At 40.9% G+C, this 23724-nt stretch overlaps 1 protein-coding gene across 5 annotated transcripts in view; it reads right to left on the bottom strand.

Moving 5' to 3' along the window:
* The window catches only part of SNAPC3 (small nuclear RNA activating complex polypeptide 3), a 69573-nt gene that overhangs the window by 33717 nt on the left and 12132 nt on the right, over positions 1-23724 (bottom strand). For 4 of the 5 annotated variants that reach the window (XR_005792454.1, XR_005792453.1, XR_005792456.1 and 1 more), the window contains exons 3-5: positions 18244-18328; positions 14084-14188; positions 5163-5312 (exon numbers count right to left, since the gene is read on the bottom strand). Coding sequence is in view for 1 of the 5 variants with exons in the window: in XM_040481297.1 (XP_040337231.1) it covers positions 5163-5312; positions 14084-14188; positions 18244-18328 (340 nt within the window). In the remaining 4 variants the exon portion in view is untranslated. The remainder of the gene's footprint in view (positions 1-5162; positions 5313-14083; positions 14189-18243; positions 18329-23724) is intronic. The other variant, XR_005792455.1, reaches the window with a different exon arrangement.

Below are 23724 nucleotides of genomic sequence, written 5' to 3'. Positions count from 1 at the left end.
AGAAAGCCAAATTTATCTCCTCCTTGGAAGCTTCTATTTTTCTTTTCTTTTTCTTGATGTTTGTTTATTTTTGAGAGCGAGCACAAGCGGGGCAGGGGCAGAGACAGAGGGAGACGGAGGATCCGGAGTGGGCTGTGTGCTGACGGCAGAGAGCAGGACGTGGGGCTTGAACCCACGAACCGGGAGATCGTGGCCTGAGTTAAAGTCAGACCCTTAACCGACTGAGCCACCCGGGCGCCCCTGAAGCTTCTATTTTTCTTTCTTCACTCCCCTATTTATAAATTATCTGGTAACAGCATCAGACACCCTTACGAGACTGGCCGTGCTGTTTCTCCTTGGACCCTCACTAAGTGTCCCTGACCCTCTGTTTCCTCATGTAACATGTGAGTAAAACCAGTACCTCCTTCCCAGGTGCTTGTAAAGACAAAAGGATAATATGGACTAGAGTGCCATATGTAGCTGCTGTTAACATATAAACTGCCACTAAATATACTTCTGAACACTCAAAGAGGTAAGCTAGGGTCCCAAATAAAGGGTCTGAAAGAATACTGCCTTATTTGGGGAACAAACACAAAAGTTTACTTTTCTTCATTACAAAACGCCTCTACAGAACTTCATTTTAGGCAATTTAGGCAACTCAAGGCTTGTGGTTGGCACCATCATGATCTTTCAGAAGGGCAACTCTACAAGACCAAAAATGTTTTCCATCTGAATTCTAAATTAATTCATCCATTAATAACCTTTCCTTGTCCCAGCATACAAATAGAATAGATGTTAGCAATCTCATTACCAGGTAATTTTCATTTTCAGTGGTAACCAGAGACCCTCACTAAACAGTCTCCCTATTTTGCCAGTTAATTTAGCTGACCAACTTTGGGGAGGGAGGATCACCAACCAACAAGGAAAAGCTAGTGTGAGAAGTTACTTCTGTTATCTTCTAATGTAGCCTAAGAGCCTACTGTTACCGTTTCCATTTTAGAAACAACGTCACTGTCGACAACTAGTATCATCGGAACAAAGTCATTTATATATCCTTCTAGGCATCCATTAGTCACTTGTTCTCTTGCTAACATTCAAATCAGCTATATTAGAATTTCAGAAATAATCCTAGGATCTGCTGTCAGAGAAATGGTAACGGGAGGAAGGTGCGGAAGAACTATGGGTAAGGAAATTGTTGCGACTTAGATTTGTCACTCTGTGTCCTAGAACAGGGCTTTATTTACAATACATAACAGAGAAACAGGTGTGCAAAGTATTTTTCTTAAACTTCCTCTACCAAGACCTTTAAGAGATTACCAACAAAAAGAAAAAAAAGAACTAATCTGAGCAATGTAAAAAAAAAAAAAAAAAAAAATCAATAGACCAGAGATTAAAATGTGAAGGACCATTAAAGAAAAAAAACAAAAGACACTCGGGGCGCCTGGGTGACTCAGTCGGTGAAGCGTCTGACATCAGCTCAGGTCATGATCTTGTGGTTTGTGAATTCGAGTCCCGAATCGCATCAGGCTCTGTGCTGACAGCTCAGAGCGTGGAGCCTGCTTCGGATTCTGTGTGTGTCTCTCTCTCTGCCCCTCCCCTGCTTGTGCTCAGTCTCTCTCTCAAAAATAAACACTAAAAAAACAAAAACAAAAACAAAAAAAAAACACTTGAGTAGAAAATACTGGCACTAATCTTATACATACATTTTTAAAATGCACTCCATTATTTAACTACTATAGTCCAGAAACAAATGTTATAGCAAAACATACTACGTTTTAGACATATGCTTTTAAAAGAGATTTAAATATCCTGGCCCAATTCTCCCAGACTTCTCACATACTAAGCCACCTAAGATAATGTTCAAAATTCTTGCTTATTGGTTGGAATAAAGATTCTCCTTTCCTCAACTACAAGAACTGCCACTCACTGATTTTTTCTTCTACAATCACCAGTGGAATACATGCCAAATAGCTGTCAAAAAGAGGATTATAACTGAAGGACCAATTTTCAATGTTGTCAGGTGGGACAAAGGCATGAGGTGAACGGAGAAAATAATCTGACAAAATGCTGAGAACTGGTGAGGGTAGGTAATGGGTACATTAGGACTCATCGTAACATTTCCTGTGAGCATGTTCAGAATTTTCCAAGCCACCAGACTACTCAAGAAAAAAGAGGACTCGGGGCACCTGGGTGGCTCAGTCGGTTGGGCAGCCGACTATAGCTCAGGTCGTGATCTTGTGGTCTGTGAGTTTGAGCCCCACATCGGGCTCTGCACCAACAGTTCGGAGCCTGGAGCCTGCTTTTGATTCTGTGTCTCCCTCTCTCTCTGACTCTTCCCTGCTTGCTGTCTCTCTCTCTCTCAAAAATAATAAACATCAAAAAAAAAAAAAGTAAAAAGAAAGAAGAAAGAGGACTCACATAAATAGAAAAAAAAATTCCAAAGCAAAACTTAAAAAAATCCCAAACCATAAAACATAAATGCCAACTGGTGACCTAAAAATCTTTCCACGGGCCAAATGTTAGTATCTGCAAAATTTCACTTATTTTTGAGGTCACTTTCCAAAGCATAGCTGGAAAATATTTAAAAGAGGACTATGGGTCAGCGGGCCTCCCCACTTGGAAAGAGCTGGGAAGACATCAGCCCTGATGGACAAACACGACAAATGAGCCAAGGCTGGTTAAAAACACTCTCTGGGGTTCCTGGAGCTAAAACGAATTCGCATATTGGACTTGAGCTCCTTTGAGCACTGACGACACGGTTGCAAGGAGAATGAATTCAGATTTTGCTTATTAAACTTACAAACTACAGTTCCACCTGTTTTTGGGCTTTTTTGGTTCTGTTTTTTGGGGCTTTTTTGGTAGGGTTGAGAAAACCCTACAAGAGACTTCTGCTCTGCACACAGCCTGGAACTTCAACCTGTTTCTCTTTAATGTTTACTTCCAAGAGCACCAAGATGTCAAATGTGAAGAAACCAATGATCTTAAACCCATTTTCAACGTGACTAAATTTAAGTGAGATCTGTGTGTGAGTCACGATGCTGGTCTCCTTGCCAATCACTGAAAAGACTGGGACACAGCAGCCTTGTGGGGCAGAGAGAAATCAAACAGCGTCAGCCTATAATTCTAGGCACCATATGGCCAAAAGAAATGGTGCCGGAGTGCCCAAGAGAGGGACGGTCAGGAAAAATTTTATGTAGTGAGTTTGGGGGCACCTGGGTGGATCGGTCGGTTGAATGTCCGACTTCAGCTCCGGTCATGATTTCACCATTCAGAAGTTCAAGCCCTGCAGCTGGCTGTCCCCTGTCAGCGGAGAGCCTGCTTCGGATCCTCTGTCCCCCACTCTTTGCCCCTCCCATGCCTGCGTGCTCTCTCTCATAAACAAATAAATATTAAAAAAGAAAGAAAGAAGGAAAATCAAATGCATATAATATCCTAAAATCTAAGTAAAGAAAATGTGGCAGGGAAAAAGGACTATTCGGTTGTGTCTTATGTCGATGAGCTGTCAAAAAAGGTGAGAACGAAGTCTCCGGTGACATCAGTAAAAGTGATTTTTGAGGACTGGTAGGGAACAAAAGTGAGTGCAAGCCAAAGTGGTGGCAGAAAAAGAGAAAACAATGAATTTAGGTACGATTACTAACTCATTATTACTACCTGCTATGAGTCAGTGTGCTGAGAAGGAAGTAGAAAGATGAGGTGGTGGCTAGAGGGAGCTGCGCAGTCAAGAAGAGGGTTTGGACGGGAGATCCGACGGCACACTTGTAATGATGGGGGAGATGCCAGGATGGCACAACCATGGCGTGACGGCAAGCAGCTGGAGGACATGGAATCCCAGTGCAGGGAGCGGCAGGCTTAGTTCAGCCACCGTCACAGGTGGGAAGGCAGGGCTCACGGGCAGACGGGTAGAGGGGTAAATGCAGGTGAGGGGTGATGGAAAATGCCTTTCTGGTAACTTTATTTTCTCAGTGAAACAAACAGCAAGGGTTTCAGCTGACGGTAAGTCATGAGGAAAAGATGCCAGCAGTTTCAGAATGAAAGAAACAATTCTCCTAAAAGGCGGTAGAGTGAGTCGCTACAGAAATGCAATACAATGCCAGGCAGCAGTGAGGCTACGTGGAAATGTCCAGGAGGCAATTAAAATAATGGTCTGAGATGAAATCAAATGAAGTGAAATGATAAAATAAAAGAAAAGAAAAATAAAAATAAAAGAAATGATTTGGACATCAGGAGAGAAAATGGCTAGAAGAGACACTAACAAAGGTAAGAGTCCACTTAAAACCATGAAAACTGGGGAAAGACCAGGAGAATTTAGAAGAACCAAGATGAAACCTGGGTTATAACAACATTTATCTGGCTGGTGGCACAGGAACCAGCAAAAATAGTGATTATGATGGTTCGTGTCCAAACTCCATGTCCGTTCTAGTTGACCCAAATATCTTTTTCTGACCTACAGGAGATGCTGCCCCTTTCAAGGGGGCCAGTAAACCTGAGGGCTTCTACCAGAGCTGTACCAAGTAACAGAAGGAGTTCAAGTCTGCCCGCCAATGGAATTCACAAGGACCTACTACTTTACTGGCCAAACAATCCCTTCTGAAACTTTGTGGGTGGCTGGTCTACCACTTTGACCCTTTTTCATCCTTACCCAATGGGTTATGTAGAGTTTCTCTGTCCTTTTGAGAGCACCTCCGTGGGAAACACCGACAAAGACCAACATCAGTTGGTATCTATATCCCTGCTTGGTGCCGGTGCTTGGACTGACAGAACCTTCTATGGCCGATGGGGCTCTCAGGTGGTGGGGGGCAGTTATGACAGACTGAAATTCAGAGTTTGAAAGAGGAAACAGTGAACAGTGAATTCAACCGGCACAGTGAGGAAAAGTTGTATGAACATGGAGAAGAGGTTGGACAACAGGTGGTCCCTGCGGCCTTAAAAGGAAGGGTGTACACTGAATGGTTGAAGGGGAGCTGAAGGGGAGATAAGGAAATCAAAATTGAGCATAGTCTCATTGAAGATAAAGAAGGGAAGAGATAGGCTTGATGGAGTGGCAGAGAAGAAAGCATTTACTGGAAGATTTACTAGCAGCCTTGTAATATCACTACTTACTTAGATGATGATGATGATGATGATTTCTTCTTATTTTATGAGGGTTAAAACAACAACAAAAACAACAACAAAAACCATCTTACTTTGCTTATGTGCTCAGGAGCTTGATCAGGAGTGTTGCTGAATTCGCCACCAATCTGGAGGTCACTGACACAACAAATTGAATCCCTCAGTTCCGTGAGCTTTTGACTGCCCAATACCAGCATCGTCTGGTATGGTTTGTGTTCTTTGTGCTGAAAGTCAAATGGTAGATAAGTAAGTGTCCACTTAGAGACAAAGCAATTAAACAATAAATCCTGTCCTGACCAGATCTCAATGAAGCTACTGGTTTTCTTAAAGTTATCCTCATAACTTAGTGTTCTGTGTTCTCTCGGTTTCTGTACTGGCCTATTTGGAACCCATTAATCACAGGTCCCAACTAATGGCCACAATTGTTTACCTCTCCCCTGTGATTCACACCCTGTTCTCTGAAACCACCTCCTTGGTTTAACCCTCACACACCAAGCCAGTATTTCCCATCCTAAATCAATGTAAGGCCAGGGAGCGGACAACTAGGGATAGCCCCTGCACCCCAGAGCCCACCAGAATTATCCAAACTAGCCAATCCCAAACTGTTTGCCCTGCCCTGCCCAGCCTTTCCCATGGAAACCTTAATAAAGGCTGTCACCTCTGGCTTCTCCCCACTCCTTCTGCCTCCTGAATTCACTGGTGCTTCCCCCTGTGGCCCTGCATCTTGGCATACTCGCTCCTCTCAAGAAATGTAAGTAATAAAAGTCTCCTTTCAATGGCATTGGCTTCCAGTGTGGTCACTCAGTCACGTCCGTAAGTTAAAATCGCAAGGGCACGATTGAGACATCTGGTGAAAGGTCTGAATGTTTGTGTCCGCCCCCAATTCAGGCACTGGAATCCTAACGCCCAAGTGATAGTGTTAGGAGGCTAGGTCTTTGGGGAGTGATCAGGTCATGAAGGTTAAGCCCTCATGAATGGAATTAGTGCTCTTATAAAAGATCCCACAGAGCTCCCGAGCCCCTTCCGCCACATGAGAAGTCTGAGACCTGGATGAGGGCTCTCACCTGACCATGCTGGCCCCAGAACTGTGATAGATAAGTTGCTCTTTATAAGCCACTCAGTAAGTGATATTTTGTTAAAGGAGCCAAAAGGGACTAAGACACTTGGCAATGAACTTTTTTAGTTTAAGGTAAAGTTATAATCAAAAGGCTATTAAAATGACATTAGCAAGAAGAACCTCTGGCATATAACTTCATCTAGCAGCACTGTGTTTTAAAATATCCTGGAAGTTACCTCACTGAAGTCAAGCAATCTTTATACTCTCATGTTATAGACCCCAGAGGTTCAGGCTTATTGGTTTAGTTTGATTGGTAACTTCAGAACCTAATCAAACAAGGTAATTAGCACTAACTATATCCCAGATGCTTCATTAGTAACTATTCATTCAAAAGTACAACTCATGTATAGTAATATTGCAAGCAAACCTTATCAAAGTGTATGACTCATCTATTTTGGGAATCCAGAATACACACACTCTGAGGGGAGAGGTCAAGGTGGCAGAGCAGCATGGAAGTTCTCTGCTTCTCTCATCCCTTAAATGCAGCTAGATCAGCACCAAACCATTTTGCACACCTAGAAAACTGATCTGAGGATTAACACAACAATCTGCATAACTTGAGCCACAGAACTCGGCAGGTACACAGCATAGAGACATGAAGTGGGGCAGAGAGAAGCCACAGAGGGCAGGGAGCTATATTTGTGGAGAACAGAGAAAGGGGGAAGAGTCCAGGAGATACACTCTCCCAGAATGTAGCTGGAGAGAAAGAAAGAGTGGCAACACCCACAACTGACTTAACAAGAAAGGGAGAGAGGAGAAAGGAGACGGTTTCAATTCCATCAGGACTCATAAACAAGGGAGGACAGCATCAGAAATCTCGCAGCCCATTACTTGGTGGTGCTCTGGTGGGAAGGGTGAATCCTCAGGAGCAGGCAGAAAAGTCAGAGGGGTCCTTAGGCCACACGGGCAGAAGCAGTTCCCCTGCGAGGAGGGCATTTGGCAGAGGTCTCCGGCCTCCCCACAGGCAAAGGTCCCAGGGGACCCCAGAGAGCATAATTGCTGACACTGGAACAAAGACGCCAGGGTGTGGTGAAACCTGGCGCTGGTGATGTGTTGTGATTTACCGTAATCCCTGAAATGCTGCTGCTATACAATCGTGAGGAATTTTTCTGGGGCAGGCTGGCACCTGGCCACAGTCTCTGGGCATCTGCAGCAGCGTGCTTGTGTGAATGTTCCTGAGGGGTGGGCCGGCACCTGGCCATTGCTCCATGAGATCTTCCTCTAGAGGGTCGTAGAGGACCGGAGTACCTGCCGGTCCAAGCCGCAGGGCTCTCAGAGGGAGGGGTTGGGAAACAGCCCTATTGGAGATAAAATTTGGGAGGAAGGTGCCGCCTGCAAGGCTGACAGCTTGGACACAGATAGTGTAGAAGCAGGGAGTGGACAGAGGCTGGAGACAAAGGAGGGGTGCTTAACTGCCAGTTGGTGAGAGCACAGAGTTCCTGAGTCAGAAACTGGGAAGCTGGGCATTCCATTTCACCTCTCCCGCGCAAGCACATACATTCGTATATGCGCCACAACGATCCACCCCAGCAAGCTAAGCAGCACCACCTAGTGGAGAACAGAGCCGTGAACCAGGCCCAAAAGGACAACCACAGGACTCTCCTCCTGCTTAGTGTATGGATTATAAAGTGGTTCATAGTTTGACCTCTAAGGGAAACTAGATGTAGTAATTTCATTCTGTTCATTGGTCCATCTATTTGTGTTTTTTTGTTGTATTGGTTTGGTATTTGTAAATTTCTTTTTTTGTCTTCTTATTCTGGGATACAGAAAGTTTTTATTTTCCATTTTTATGTGAAATTAAAATTTTTTTCTACTATATTTATTTTTTAATTTACTTTTCTATTCTACTTTACCTTCATTTTATTCTATTTTATTTATTTTTAATTTTGAAACATTTTCTCACTTTTTCGTTTCTCTTATTTCCCTTTTTTCTCTATTCACTCAAGCTTCTTTCAACAAGCAGATGTAAACATACCTAGGATCTAGCTTCCTTTATTTGATTTTTTGTGTTGTTTTTAATGTTTTTATTTCATTAACTTTTTCTTCCTCCAAAATGACAAAATGAAGGAACTCACCCCAAAAGAAAGAACAGGAAGGAAAGACAGCCAGAGACTTACTCAACACAGATATAAGCAAGAGTCTGAACTAGAATTTAGAATCACGATAATGAGAATACCAGCTGAGGTTGAAAAAAACAATTCCTTTCTACAGAGATAAAAGAAGTAAAATCTAGTCAGAGTGAAATTAAAAACGCTATAATTGAGATGTGATCTTGAATGGATACCACAGCGGCAGGGATGAATGAAGCACAGCAGCAAATCAGCCAATCAGTAGAATTACAGATAATAATGAAGAAGAAAAAAAAAGGAAAACTAAGGCTAAAGAGCACAAGATAAGAATCAGAGAACTCAGTGACTCACTAAAAAGGAGTAACATCGGAATCATAGGAGTCCCAAAAGATGAAGAAAGAGAAAAAGGGATAGGAGGTTTAGGTGAGCAAATCATAGCAGAAAACTTTCCTAACCTGGGAACAGAGAACTTCCATTAGATTCAACAAAAACTGACCATCAACAAGGCATATCATAGTCAAATTCACAAAATACACAGATAAGGAAAGAATTATGAAAGCAGCAAGGGAAAAAAAGTCCTTCACCTACAAGGGAGGACAGATCAGGTTCGCAGCAGACCTATCCACAGAATCTTGGCAGGCCAGAAAAGAGTGAAAGGATATTTTCAATGTGCTGAATCAGAAAAATATGCAGCAAAGAATTCTTTATCCAGCAAGCCAGTCATTCAAAATAGAAGGAGAGATAAAAGAGTTTCCCAGACAAACAAAAAGTTAAGGAGTTCGTGACCACTAACCCAGCCCTGCAAGGAATTCTAAGGGGGACTCTCTGAGGGGAGAAAAGAAATAACAAAAAAGACCAAAAGCAACAAAGACTAGAAAGGACCAGAGAACACCACCAGAAACTCCAACTCTACAGGCAACACAATGGCAATAAATTCAGAGTTTTCAATATTCAATCTAAATGTCAATGGACTAAACACTCCAATCAAACGGCACAGGGTAACAGAATGGATAAGAAAACAAAATCCATCTATGTGCTGTTAACAAGAGACTCACTTTAGACCTAACAACACCTTCAGATTGGAAGTAAGGGGTTGAAGAACCATCTATCATGCTAATGGTCACCAAAAGAAAGTGGGAGTAGCCACACTTATATGAGACAACCTAGATTTTAAAATAAAGAATGTAACAAGAGATGAAGGATACTGTATCATAATTAAGGAGTCTACCCACCAAGAAGAACTAATAATTGTAAACATTTATGCCCCCAATGTGAACACCCAAATATATAAATCCATTAATCACAAACATAAAGAAACTCACTCAGGGGTGCCTGGGTAGTGCAGTCAGTTAAACATCCAACTTTGGCTCAGGTCATGATCTCATGGTTTGTGAGTTCGAGCCCCACATCAGGCTCTATCTATGATGACAGCTCAAAGCCTGGAACCTGCTTCAGATTCCGTGTCTCTCTCTTTCTGCCCCTCCCCCGCTTAAGCTTTGTCTCTCTCTCTCTCTCTCTCTCTCTCTCTCTCTCTCTCTCTCAAAAATAAACATTAAAAAAAGGAAAAAAAGAAACTCATCAATAATACTGTAATGGTAGGGGGCTTTAACACCCCACTTACAACAATGGACAAATCATCTAAGCAGAAAATCAACAAGGAAACAATGGCTTTGAATGACACACTGGACCAAATGGACTTAACAGATATATTCAGAATATTTCATCCTAAGCAGCAGAACATACATTCTTCTCCAATGCACATGGAACATTCTGCAGAACAGACCACATACTGGGACACAAATCAACCCTCAACACGTGCAAAATGATCAAGATCATACTGTGCATATGTTCAGACCACAATGCTCTGAAACTCGAAATCAACCACGGGAAAAAATTTGGAAAGGCAATGAATACTTGGAGACTAAAGAACATCCTACTAAAGAATGAATGGGCTAACCAAAAAGTTAAAGAGGAAATTAAAAAGTACATGGAAGCCAATGAAAAGGATAACACCATAGCCCAAAACTTGTGGGATGCAGTAAAGCCAGTCATAAAAGGGAAGTATATTAGCAATCCAGGACCTCCTAAAGAAGGAAGAAAGGTCTCAGATACACAACCTAACCTTACAACTTAAAAAGCTGGAAAAAGCACAGCAAGTAAGACCCCAAACCAGCAGAGGACAGGAAATAATAACGATTAGAACAGAAACCAATTCTACTGAAACCGAAAAAAAACAGTAGAACAGATCAATGAAACCAGGAGACAGTTCTTTGAAAGAATTAACAAAATTAATAAACCACTAGCCAGTTTGATCAAAAAGAAAAAGGACCCAAATAAATAAAATCAAGAATGAAAGAGGAGAGATCACAACCAACACAGCAGAAATAAAAACAATAGTAAGAGAACGTTATGAACAATTATATGCCAATAAAATGGGCAATGTGGAGGAAATCAACAAATTCCTAGAAACATATACACTACCAAAACTGAAACAGGAAGAAATAGAAAATTTGAACAAACCCATAAACAGTAAAGAAATTGAATTAGTAACCAAAATTCTCCCCAAAAAACAAGAGTCTAGGGCCAAATGACTTTCCAGGGGAATTCTACAAAACATTTAATGAAGAGTTAACCCTATTCTTTTGAAGCTGTTCCAAAATATAGAAATGGGAGGAAAACTTCCAAACTCATTCTATGAGGCCAGCATTACCTTGATTCCAAAACCAGAAAGACCCCACCAGAAAGGAGAACTACAGACCAATTTCCCTGATGAACATGGATGTAAAAATTCTCAACAAGATACTAGCCAACTGGATCCAACCATACATTAAAAGAATTATTCACCGTGATCAAGTGGGATTTACACCTGGGATGCAGGGCTAGTTCAACATCTGCAAATAAATCAATGTGGTACCTCACATTAATAAAAGAAAGGACAAGAGCCACATGATCCTCTCAATAGATGCAGAGAAAGCATTTGACAAAACACGACATCCTTCATAAAAACCCTCAAGAAGGTAGGGGTAGATGGATCACACCTCAAGATCATAAAGCCATATACGAAAGACCACTGATATCATCCTCAATGGGGAAAAACTGAGAGCTTTCCCCCTAAGGTCAGGAACAAGACAGGGATGTCCACTCTCTCCACTGGTATTCAACATAGTATTGCAAGTCCTAGCCTCAGCAATCAGACAACGAAAAGAAATTAAAGGCATCTAAATTGGCAAGGAGGAAGTCACACTTTCACTTTTCACAGATGACATGATACTCTATATGGAAAACCGAAAAGATTCCACCAAAAAAACTGCTAGAACTGATCCATGAATTCAGCAAAGTTGCAAGATATTAAATCAATGCACAGAAATCGGTTGCCAATAATGATGTAGCAGGAAGAGAAATAATCAAGGAATCGATCCCATGTACTGTTGCACCAAAAACCATAAAATACCTAGAAATACACCAAACCAAAGAGGTGGAAAATTTATACACTAAAAACTACAGAAAGTGTATGAAAGAAACTGAAGAAGACACAAAAAAATGGAAAATTATTCTATGCTACGGGTTGGAAGAACAAATACTGTCAAAATGTTGATACTACCCAAAGCAATCTACATAGTCAATGTAATCCCTATCAAAATAGCAGCAGCATTCTTCATAGAGCCAGAACAAACAATCCTAAAATCTGTATGGAACCAGAAAAGACCCCAAACAGCCAAAGCCATCCTGAAAATGAAAACCAAAGCTGGAGGCATCACAATTCCGGACTTCAAGATGTATTACAAAGCTGTAATCATCAAGACAGAATGGTACTGGCAGAAAAACAGACATATATATCAATGGAACAGAATAGAAAACCCTGAAATGGAGCCACAAACATACGGCCACAATGTTTGACAAAGCAGAACAGAATATCCAAAGGAATAAAGACAGTCTCTTCAGCAAATGGTGCTGGGAAAACTGGACAGCAACACGCAGAAGAATGCACCTGAATCACTTTCTTACAAAATGCATGAAAGACCTAAACGTAAGACAAGAAGCCATCAAAATCCTAGAGGAGAAAACAGGCAAAACTCTCTTTGACTTAGCCCGCAGAAACTTCTTACTCAACACATCTCTGGAGGCAAGGGAAACAAAAGCAAAAATGAACTAATGGGACCTCATCAAGATAAAAATCTTCTGCACGACAAAGGAAACATTCAGCAAAACTAAAAGGCAACAGATGGAATGAGAGAAGATATTTGCAAATGACTTATCAGATAAAGGGTCAGTATTCAAAATCTATAGAGAACTTCTCAAACTCAACACTCCAAAAACAAATAATCCTGTGAGAGGGCAAAAGACATGAACAGACACTTTTCCGAAGAAGACATCCAGATGGCTAACAGACACATGAAAAAATGCTTATCACTCATCATCAGGGAAATACAAATGAAAACCACCATGAGGTACAACCTCACACCTGTCAGAAGGGCTAACATCAACAACTCAGACAACAACAGATGTTGGCCAGGATGTGGAGAAAGAGGATCTCTTTTGCATTGTTGGTGGGAATGCAAACTGGTGCAGTCACTCTGGAAAACAGGATGGAGGTTCCTCAAAAAATTAAAAACAGAACTACCCTACGACCCAGCAATGGCACTACTAGGTATTTATCCAAAGGATACAGGTGTGCTGTTTCGAAAGGGCACATGCACCCCAATGTTTATAGCAGCGCAATTGACAATAGCCAAAGTAAGGAAAGAGCCCAAATGTCCATTGACAGATGAATGGATAAAGAAGATATGATGTGTGTGTGTACACACACACACACACACACACACACACACCACAATGGAGTATTACTCAGAAACCAAAAAGAATGAAATCTCACCATTTGCAACAAGGTGGATGGAATGAGAGTGTATTATGCTAAGCGAAATTAGAGAAAGTCAATTATCATATGACTTCACTCATATATGGAATCTAAGACACAAAACAGATGAATATAAGGGAAGGGAAGCAAAAATAATATAAAAACAAGGGAGGGACAGAACACAAGAGACTCTTAGAGAACAAACTGAGGGTTGCTGGAGGGGTTGTGGGGGGGGGTGGGCTAAATGGGCAAGGGGCATTAAGGAACACACTTGTTGGGATGCGCACTGGGTGTTATACACAGGGACTGGAATCTACTGGAATCTACTACTGAAATCATTAAGGCACTATATGCTACCTAACTTGGATGTAATTTTAAAAACCAATAAATAGAGAAAGAAAATTAAAAAGAGGTAACTCAAAACTCCAGAAATCAGAAAGGAGACTCACACCATCGTCCTTAGCCAAGATCCCTGGTCATATTCCACCAGTGTCCTTGGCTCACTTCCCTACTATGGTCACAAAAAAGTCAAAACTTCACAGCTTTCTACCCAAATACATCTCGTGTGCTTACTACTAAAACCTAATAAATGTCTGTATTCTGATACTACAAAAATTAAAAAAAAACACAAAACTAAAAAAACAACTCCCTCAATAATTCATATAATTAGAATCACTGAAGATTTGCATATACTTTCAGTTGCTTCCAGTGCAGCAATTAGGTATACATTCCAGTGTTATAACTGTAATCCTCTTAAGAGATTATTTGAAATTTGACCTTATTTATGATAATTCTTATTAAAACAAGAAACCAAGGATATAGGCAGGATGTCCGATAAAGCAGCATATGTTTCATTTATTTTGAGCCCTAAGGATTGTGACTCTTCAAATAATGAAACCCTTTGACAAAAGTCAACCATATTATCTGCAAAATTCAAAAGATTTTACTACTGACCTTATGAAATATAACGGGGTACAAGATATTCACAGATAGGATAAGCTCCCCTTCTTCAACCATGTCTGCTGGGTTTTCAGGCTTTTTTCCTATGGCATGTGACTCCTGAAGGAGAAAAACGAGTAAGAGACCTTAAAAATCAGGCACTGTGACATAGGTAAGAGGCAGTATGGAACAACAGCCATCAGCAAGAGCTTGAGTCAGACGGCCCTGAGTCTGCCTCTTAATTTTACTTTAAGAAAATTGTTAAAAATCTCTCTAGGCTTTAGTTTCCTCTTCCGTAAAAAACCAGAAAATACTCAATTTATAGAAGTATTGCTGGGAGTGTGTACATAAAGCATCTGACAATGTTTGGCACTAAGTGCTTAGCCACTGATGATAAAACAGGAGCTATCAACGAATGTTGGTAGAACACTGGCATTTACAGTTGCTAACACTTTTACATACCCCCTCTCATCTCACTATGAACGCTTATTTGACAGATGATGCACAGAGGTTCAGATTTAATCATGGTAAATCAGCAAGTTAAGATGCAAATACACATCTATTTAGCTCTAAAACCAACACTGTCTTGCTTTTTACAACATTATCACATCTTTAATACCTCACACCCTCTATTATGTGTGTGCAGTAACTACAGAATAGAGGCCACCAGGGTGGACTAGTTAAGAAGTACAAAAATAAGTACACGTACAAATATAAGAGGGAGTGATGTTAAACAAAATGGCATAGTAGGCAGCTCTGGGGGTCAGTCCTTCCACCAAAGCAACCAATAAGATGGACAGAGACCGGAATTAACTATTTTTGAAACTCTGGAAAGTGATCGGTCAGTTACATCCACCAGGGAAGCGTCTGATGAGAAAACAAGCCACTGATCTTTCACAAGTAAGCACAGGGTACAAACCAGCACCCATCCCCATTCCTTAGCTCCACTGCAGGTGTGGAAATAGTGGCCTGTGTTCCTGGAACAAATGGCTGATGTCATATGACAAGCTGTGGGGACCCTGTTCTCCCAAAACTAGGTGTTTTGGTTGGTCTGGTGATGGCCTGATGCCCACACTAGCCTTGGTGTTGAGCCTCCTGCCAGCAGTGGCTTCCCACAGCAGCAGCTACTAGAACATTTAGAGACAGGGCCTTGCCCCCCCCCCCCCCCCCCACCATTTGTGGAGGCAGACATTTAAGGAAATCTTCAACAGGTCACCGGCTGCCCACAGAGGTAATGAAACAGAAATATCCATAAACATACACAACAAGGAATACACACATTGAGAAAAGTTTGGAAAAGTCATAGATAGCTCCAACCCTCAACAAGTAAAAAATTACACTCAGAATGTCCAGGTAACCATAAAAACTTATAAAGCACACACACACAAAACACAAGAAAATATGTCACATTCAAAGAAAAAAAAAAGAATCTGACAAAAAACATCCTTGAGGAAGCCCAGATATTGACATTACTGGTCAAAAATGTTAGATCAGGGGCGCCTGGGTGGCGCAGTCGGTTGAGCGTCCAACTTCAGCCAGGTCATGATCTCGCGGTCCGGGAGTTCGAGCCCCGCGTCAGGCTCTGGGCTGATGGCTCAGAGCCTGGAGCGTGTTTCCGATTCTGTGTCTCCCTCTCTCTCTGCCCCTCCCCCGTTCATGCTCTGTCTCTCTCTGTCCCAAAAATAAATAAAAACGTTGAAAAAAAAATTAAAAAAAAAAAAATGTTAGATCAACAGTCTTTTTAAATGCACTCAATAAGCTAAAAGAAACCCCAAACAACTAAAGGAAATCAGGTTCCTCAGTAAGATTAACAGGTATTTTCTCACAGAAACCATGGAGATAAGGGAGTAGGACAACATATTTTAAAACATGAGAGAGAGAGAGAGAGAGAGAGAGAAAGGAAAACAAAAACCATTAAGCAAGAATTCTATACCTGGCAAATATCCTTCAATAATGAAAGAAAAATTAAGGACATTTTCAGATTAAAAAAAAAAAGAAAGATGAAGGAGTTCATTGCTACTAGACTTGCCATATAGAAATGCTAAAGAGAAAGAGAGAGAGAGAGAGAGAGAGAGAGAGAAAGAGAAGTAGGGCTCACCCGAAGTGGGGTTCATGCTCACCCGATGTGGGACTCGAACTCACGAACCGCAAGCAAGATCATGACCTGAAATCAGATGCTTAATGACTGAGCCACCCAGGTGCCCACACTTAATCAAATTTTAAAACTTTTGCGTATCAGAGGGCACTATCTAGAGAGTGAAAAGACAACCTGTAGAATGGGAGAAAATATTTTTAAAATCACACATATGGTAAGGGTCTAGTATCCAGAATATGCAAAGAACTCTTACAACTCAACAACAAACAACCCAATAAAAAAACTAGTGAAGGACTTGAATAGACATTCTCCAATGAAGATATATAGAGAGCCAACAAGCACATAAAAAGATGCTGAACATCACTTATCACCTGGGAAATGCATAACCATAAGGAGATACCACTTTAGGTCCACTAGAATGGCTACTCTCAACAAAACAAAACAAAACAAAACAAAACACCCAGAAAATAACAAATGCTAAAGAGGATGTGGAGAAACTAGAATCTTTGTGCATTGCTGGTGGGAATGTAAAACGATGCAGCTCCTTTGGAAAACAGTTTGGTGGTTCCTCAAAATGTTAAGCCTAGAATTACCTTATGACTGAGCAATTCCACTCCCAGATATGTACTGAAAAGAAATGAAAATGGACTCAAACAGATACCTGTGTATTCATGTTCACAGCAGCATTATTACAATAGCTAAGAAGTGGAAATATGCCAAATGTCCATCAAAAGATAAATAGATGGGGGCACCTGCGTGACAGTCGGTTGAGCATCTGACTCTTGATTTCAGCTCAGGTCATGGGCTTGAGGCTCATGATATCAAGCCCTGCTTTGGGCTCTGTGATGATGGCAAGAAGCCTGCTTGGGATTCTCTCTCTCTCTCTCTCTCTCTCTCTCTCTCTCTCTCTCTCTCTTCCTCTCCCTCTCTCCCCCTCCTCTGCTCATGCACACTTGTGCTCTCTCTCAAAAATAAATAAATAAACTTAAAAAAGGATGAACAGATTTAAAAAAAGAATGAAGTCCTGATACCTATAACACACAGATAAACCTTTGAATCAATATACTAAGTAAAATATGCTGAACACAAAAGGACAAATATTGCATGATCCCACTCATATGAAGTATCTAGAATAGGCAAATTCACAGACACAGAAAGTAGAATAAAGGTTCAGGGCTGGGGGAAAGGAAAATGGGGAGTTCCTTGCTCAGTATAGAATTTCTGTTTGAGGTGATGAAAAAGTTCTAGAAATAGTAAGAGATACCCAACACAGTGAACGTATTTAATGTCACTTAAATTGAACATTTGAAAATGGTTAAAATAGTAAGGTTTAGGGGCGCCTGGGTGGCTCAGTCTGGTAAGCAGCCGACTTCAGCTCAGGTCATGATCTCACGGTCCGTGAGTTCAAGCCCTGCGTCGGGCTCTGTGTTGACAGCTTAGAGCCTGGAGCCTGTTTCAGATTCTGTGTCTCCCTCTCTCTGACCCTCCCGTGTTCATGCTCTGTCTCTCTCTGTCTCAAAAATAAATAAATGTTAAAAAAAAAAAATTTTTTTTTTAAAATAGTAAGGTTTATGTTACTCAAATTTTACAATAAAAATATACATGGGAGAGAAAACAGATGCCCTTATGTACTATAATGTGCCCAACACAGCATTTGACACACAGTAGGTCCTCAAGAATATGTACTGAATAAAACCATCATGTCTACTAACACTTAATTCCTCACTACTCCGCATCTTAAATTTTTCTGACGTTTACATTAAGAGCTGGTAGATTAAGGAAGAATGTGGTGAAATCAAAATCCGGAGCAGAACAGAAGTATCGGGAATAGGATGATGAAAAGGCATGAAGTTAGCCTAACATACAGAGCAAGACTAAGCTAAAAGCAAAAATAAAGGCAGAGATCTGAAAGACCCAGGTATGGGTCTGTTTCTCCTACCAGTTCCCAGTCCCAACGAGGTTTCTCCGGTTTGTTTTCAACTAAGCATATCCAATAGAAAGCCACCACGGAGATACCACTAACGCCTAATGACACAGTTCATTGTTTCACGGGAAAAGGTGCAAAAGAGGAGACTCTTACCATCTCGTAAGCAAAGGTTTCTTGCCTGCAAACCCGATCTATCGTTATGGTTTCTTCCCGCTGTTCCAGAAGCCTCTTTCTAACCCTGCCAGAGACACAAGAAAAATCAAACTTCAATATTCTTTACTGAGTCTTCCAAGGTATCTTCAATACTCAACTTTTATTTTGAAGTAATGTCAGACTTAAAGAGAAGCTGTCAAATTAGTAGAGAGTCCCCTACACCTCTCATTAGGTTTCCCTATGTTAATGCCTTATATGATCAGAGAGTAATTGTCAAGATCAGAAAATTAACATTAATACAGCATTATTAACGGTAAGTCTTTTTCGAATTTCACAAATTTTTAAACGTGATGCCTTTTTTCCGCCGCCAGGATCCTCTGTAGGACACTGTGCTGCATTTCTTGCTTCTCCTTTCCCTCCAGGTGGCTACAGTTCCTCAGTTCTTCTTGCCGTTCATAATCTTGACACTTTTGAAGAGCACCGCTCAGTTACTTTGTAGAATATCCTTGAATTTGCACTGACTACTGTCTACTCACAATTAGCGTAAGGTTGTACATTTGGGGCAAGAATACCACAAGAATGATGTCCTCACGGTTCACACCAAGAAGTTCATGGTGTCGATATTTACATGTCTTGTTACTGGTGAGGCTGCCCTTGGTTAGGTTCCTGTCTGCCCGATTCCTACGCTAAAAAGATACTTTATTTTCCTTTGTAGTTGCTGAGTATTTAGGGGGAGATCCTTTGAAACCATGCAAATCTTGTTTCTCCTAGAACTTTCACCCAGGAATTTTAGCATTCAAAAGGAGATTTTGTCTGGGGCGCCTGGGTGGCTCAGTTGGTTAGCGACCTTCAGCTCAGGTCATGATCTTGCAGTTCGTGAGTTTGAGCCCCGTGTCGGGCTCTGTGCTGACAGCTCGGAGCCTGGAGCCTGCTTTGGATTCTGTGTCTCCTGCTCTCTCTGCCCCTCCCCTGCTCATGCTCTGTCTCTCTCTCTCTCTTTCTCAATAATAAATAAATGTTAAAAAAAAATTAAAAAAAAATTTTGTCTGCACATATATTACTGTGGAATATGCCTCGTGGCAATTCTCTATTTCCCTCCTTCTACATTTATTCACTGGCATTATGAGAACGACGGGTCTCTTTTCTCCCATTTATTTGGTCATTTATAGTAACACGAACTCATATTTACTTCATTCTGTAGGTTAGTACCTAGTTAACTAATATCTAATTAAATTACTCTGCTGATCAAACTGTGGCCATCAGGAACTCCTTCAAGTTGGCTCCCGTTCTTTCAACAAACCCTCATCCTTTTTTTAAGCATTTCCTTACTTTCTAGCACCATAAGATGCTCAAGGCTCACCCTGTATTTCCCGGTCTCAGCCCTGGGTGTTTTCAATGCCACTGCCATCAGTGCTTCCAAACCTCTCAGCGGAGAGAGGCAGAAAACATGCAGATGTGTATTATCCCACGCATGTACAAACATCTGCATTTCTGTATTTTTCTATCTGGTATATATTTAACCATGAGTTTATACCGACACTCTAATCTCAAACAAAACTCAGAGGGCTCATTTTAGCCCTCAACCTTTCCTTGTAACTTCTTTCTCCACGGGTGAGAAACCCGGCTCCCCTTACCCATTAATTAATTCACTTATTTGTTCAAGCCTAGAAAACACAGTTTCAGAATCACTAAGTCATGAACAGTACTTTTTGTTTTTAGCCTTGCAAGACTGAATCAAGCTACGCTTCTGCAGGACTTAGGTCAGTTCTTTCTTCCTCATTCTCTTCAGTGTTGTTATCTGTGACACAGTGTCATTTGTTAGTTCTTGTGCTCTATTTTGGGTCCCCCCAAATAACTCACATCCTGGCTGGTTTTAATTGATTGCTTTGGAGACAGGTAAAGGATAGGTGAGACCTCACTATGGTCCTAACGGTCAGAGTTATAGATACATATAATGTGTTTACACACACACACACACACACACACACACACACACACACACACACACACATCCAAAGAAGCACCATTCCCTCCTCATCCCTACTAACTTGTTCCCATTCCTTCCTTACTTCCCACTCCTTTCCCACCCACCCCTTGTAGGCAACCAATCTCTACAGTTGTGGTTTATGCTTTCCATTTGTTTTGTTCAAATAAGCAAATATCTGTGTATTTTCTTAAGTTTTGTGGGGCACCTGGGTGGCTCAGTCAGTTAAGCATCCGACTCTTGGTTTTAGCTCAGGTCATGATCTCACAGTTTGTGAGTTTGGCCCCACATCGGGCTCCGAACTGACAGTGCAGAGCCTGCTTGGGATTCTCTCTCTGTCTCCCTCTCTCCCCTCCCCCACTCACCCTCTCTCTTTCAAAAAAAAAAAAAATTCTTTTTCTATCAGAGTTCAATTTAGGAGGAAAAAAACCTACACGGTAATTAGAACAGAGAAAGCTTAATCTAAGGAAGTAATAACTTTAACAGATGATTAGAGTAGTGATTAGTAAGTAAGAAGTAAAGAACTGCAGAATATAGGCATAGCACACTTAAGGAGCATCCTGTCCTCTGGGCTGAGACAGAGTGCCCAAGAAGTCTTCCTTTTCTCCCCACAGGACTGAGATCCACAGTTTGTTAAAGAGGCCATGGCTGTGACTCCCTGAAGGGCAGAGAAAGTTGCTATGGTGCTCCAGCAGCAAAACTGCTGGAAATGCAGGGTACGAGGAGGAGCTGCTCAGGGGAAACACGAAGGGGGGTGGAGGGGCAGGGAACAGTGCTGGGCAATGGGAGCTACAGACAGCCAGGTGCTGTGCGCCCTGAACAGCGGCCCAGCAAGCAAAACCCTTCCGTCTTGCAAAGTCTCTTCTGCACTTTTACTGACAAAGCTTAACAATGTGCCAGTTGGCCAAGGATAAGGGCCAAGGCCCATTTTTACAGAGAAGGCAAAAAAAGGCAAGTTTATAGATGAGACCCAACAAACTGATACCTGGCAAACTGAGTTTTTACATAAAAGGTGGCATATGCTTTGGGACTTTGTTTTTTGTTTTTGTTTTTTAATAAAGTTTATTTGAGAGAGAGAGCAAGAGAGAGCACACGTGGGGGTGGGGGGGGGTGGGCAGAGAGAGAGAGAGAGAGAAAGAGACGGAATCCTAAGCAGGATCCTATCAGTGCAGAGCCCCAACTCAGGGCTTAATCTCATGAACTGTGAGATCATGACCTGAGCTTCACCTACTGAGCCACCCAGGCGTCCCATGGGGCTTTGCTTTTTTCATGTAACAGTATCTCCTAGAAACTATGCTATCAGTTCATCCTTCCTCAGCCTTTAGTATAGCTGCACAACACTTAACTGTATGGATGTCCTATGGTTTGTTCAACACTCTCCTATGTATATATTTAGAGCATTTCTAATATTTTGCAATTATAAACAATGCAACAATATAAACAAACAATAAATAACCCTGTACATATTGTATTTTCATACTGTTGGAGGTGTAGCTCCAGCAGAGACTGCTTAAAAGTAGGATCGCTTGGGTCACAAGGTAAGCACCTATGTCCTTTGTGCTACACATTCCCAAATTGCCCTAGAGAAGGCTTGTAGCAGTCTGCATTTCCATCAGCAATGTACAAAAATGCCCATTTCTCCATGGCCTCACCAAAAGAATACATATTTTTAAATGTGTGCCAGTCTGATAGGTGAGAAAAAATATTGTCATTTTAATTTGCATTTCTCTAATTATGAATATAAATATTTTTCAGGGCGCCTGGGTGGCTCAGTCGGTTAAGTGTCAGACTTCAGCTCAGGTCATAACCTCACGGTTCGTGGGTTCAAGCCCCACATCGGGCTCTGTGCTGACAGCTCAGAGCCTGGAGCCTACTTTGGATTCTATGTCTCCCTCGGTCTCTGTCCTCCCTCTGCCGCTCACACTCTGTCTCTCAAAAATGAATAAACATTAAAAAAATTTTTTAAAGCACTGCATTTACCAAATTATTTAATTTTTTGTCTTGTTGCTAAATTCAGCTTTATAGGTGAAACCTGTAGTTTCAAATTAAAATCTTTACTGCCATTGTAGAGGTCAAAGCATTTAAAAAATAAATAACTGTTATCATGATGTTTAGTATTCCTATCCAAAAGAGGACATCTTTCAATGTTTAAGTCTTTTTCCAAATCTTCCCAGAATGTTTTAAAAATTTCCTTACCTAACTTTTACATATTTCTTGTAAATTTATTCCTACATATTTAGTCTTCCTTTTGACTATTATAAATGGGATTTTCTCCATCATTATGTCCCCTAATTGTTTGTATATATAAAAGCTACTTTTTTATAATTATCAATTTTGTATCCTGCTCTTATACTAAATTCTTGTTTTTCTTGTTTCTTTGTTTTAGCATTGATTTCTTTCAAATTTTTCAGGTATACTATTGTATCACTGGCAGATACAGTTAGTGTTTCTTCTTTATCTACTCTTATCCCTCTACTATTTCAAACTTTTTCATTATTATAATATTTGTTATGGTGATCTGTCATCAGTGATTACAACTTGCTGAAAGCTCAAATTTTAGCATTTTTTACCAATAGGTATTTACTTGAAATAGGTACTTTTTTAGACATTAAACTACTGCACATTTAATAGACTATAGTGTAAATATAACTTTGATATGCACTGGGAAACCAAAAAAAATTCATTTGACTCGCTTTATTGCAATGTTTGCTTTATTGTGGTGGTCTGGAATTGCCCCACAAGATCTCCAAGGCATGCGTGTATTTAATGAAAGTTTGAAAATTTCCAGGTAGGGGGTCTGACTCTTGATTTCGTCTCAGGTCATGATCTCACAATTCATGACTTCAAGCACTGCATCAGGCTTGGATCCTCTGTCTCTCTTCTCTCTCTCTCAAAAATAAACAAACACAAAAACAATTTGGTGGGGCAGCACATGGGTGGCTCAGTCAGTTGAGCATCCAACTTCAGCTCAGGTCATGATCTCATAGTCCAACAGTTCAAGCCCCACATCAGGCTTGCTGCTGTCAGCCTGTCAGTGCTGAGCCCGCTTCAGATCCTCTAGTCCCCTTCCAATGCCCCTTCCCCACTTGTGCTCTCCCATAACTAACTAACTAAATTTTAATTTCCAGGTAGGTTGGCCTGATTTTTGTTTTTGTTAGTAAGCTCTAGTTTTGTTATGTTGCTATAAAAGTGTTGTTTACAGTAAAATTTCTACTTTATGGATGTTACTGATGTTTTCTTTGTGATCTAATATACAAACAACTTTTTTGAGTACGCCACGTTGTCTTTTCCTATCAGGTTATAAATTTTAAGTACAGATCTCCATAAAATACAGCCTATTATGTTGTTGAGAGCTTTTCTCTCTTTTTTTTTTTTTTTTTACCATTTGTTTAAATTAAAGTGTCCTATTGTTAGTGTGTTTAACTATGCATTTTGCATCTCCTATAGTTTTGTTCTATAAAGTTGATTGCTGTATTATTTTTTTCTTAGTATGTTTA

The sequence above is a fragment of the Herpailurus yagouaroundi genome, unplaced genomic scaffold, assembly GCF_014898765.1.
Source record: "Herpailurus yagouaroundi ecotype Mexico unplaced genomic scaffold, PumYag 160, whole genome shotgun sequence".
Lineage (NCBI taxonomy): Eukaryota > Metazoa > Chordata > Mammalia > Carnivora > Felidae > Herpailurus > Herpailurus yagouaroundi.
This window is presented reverse-complemented; position numbering and strand designations above follow the sequence as displayed.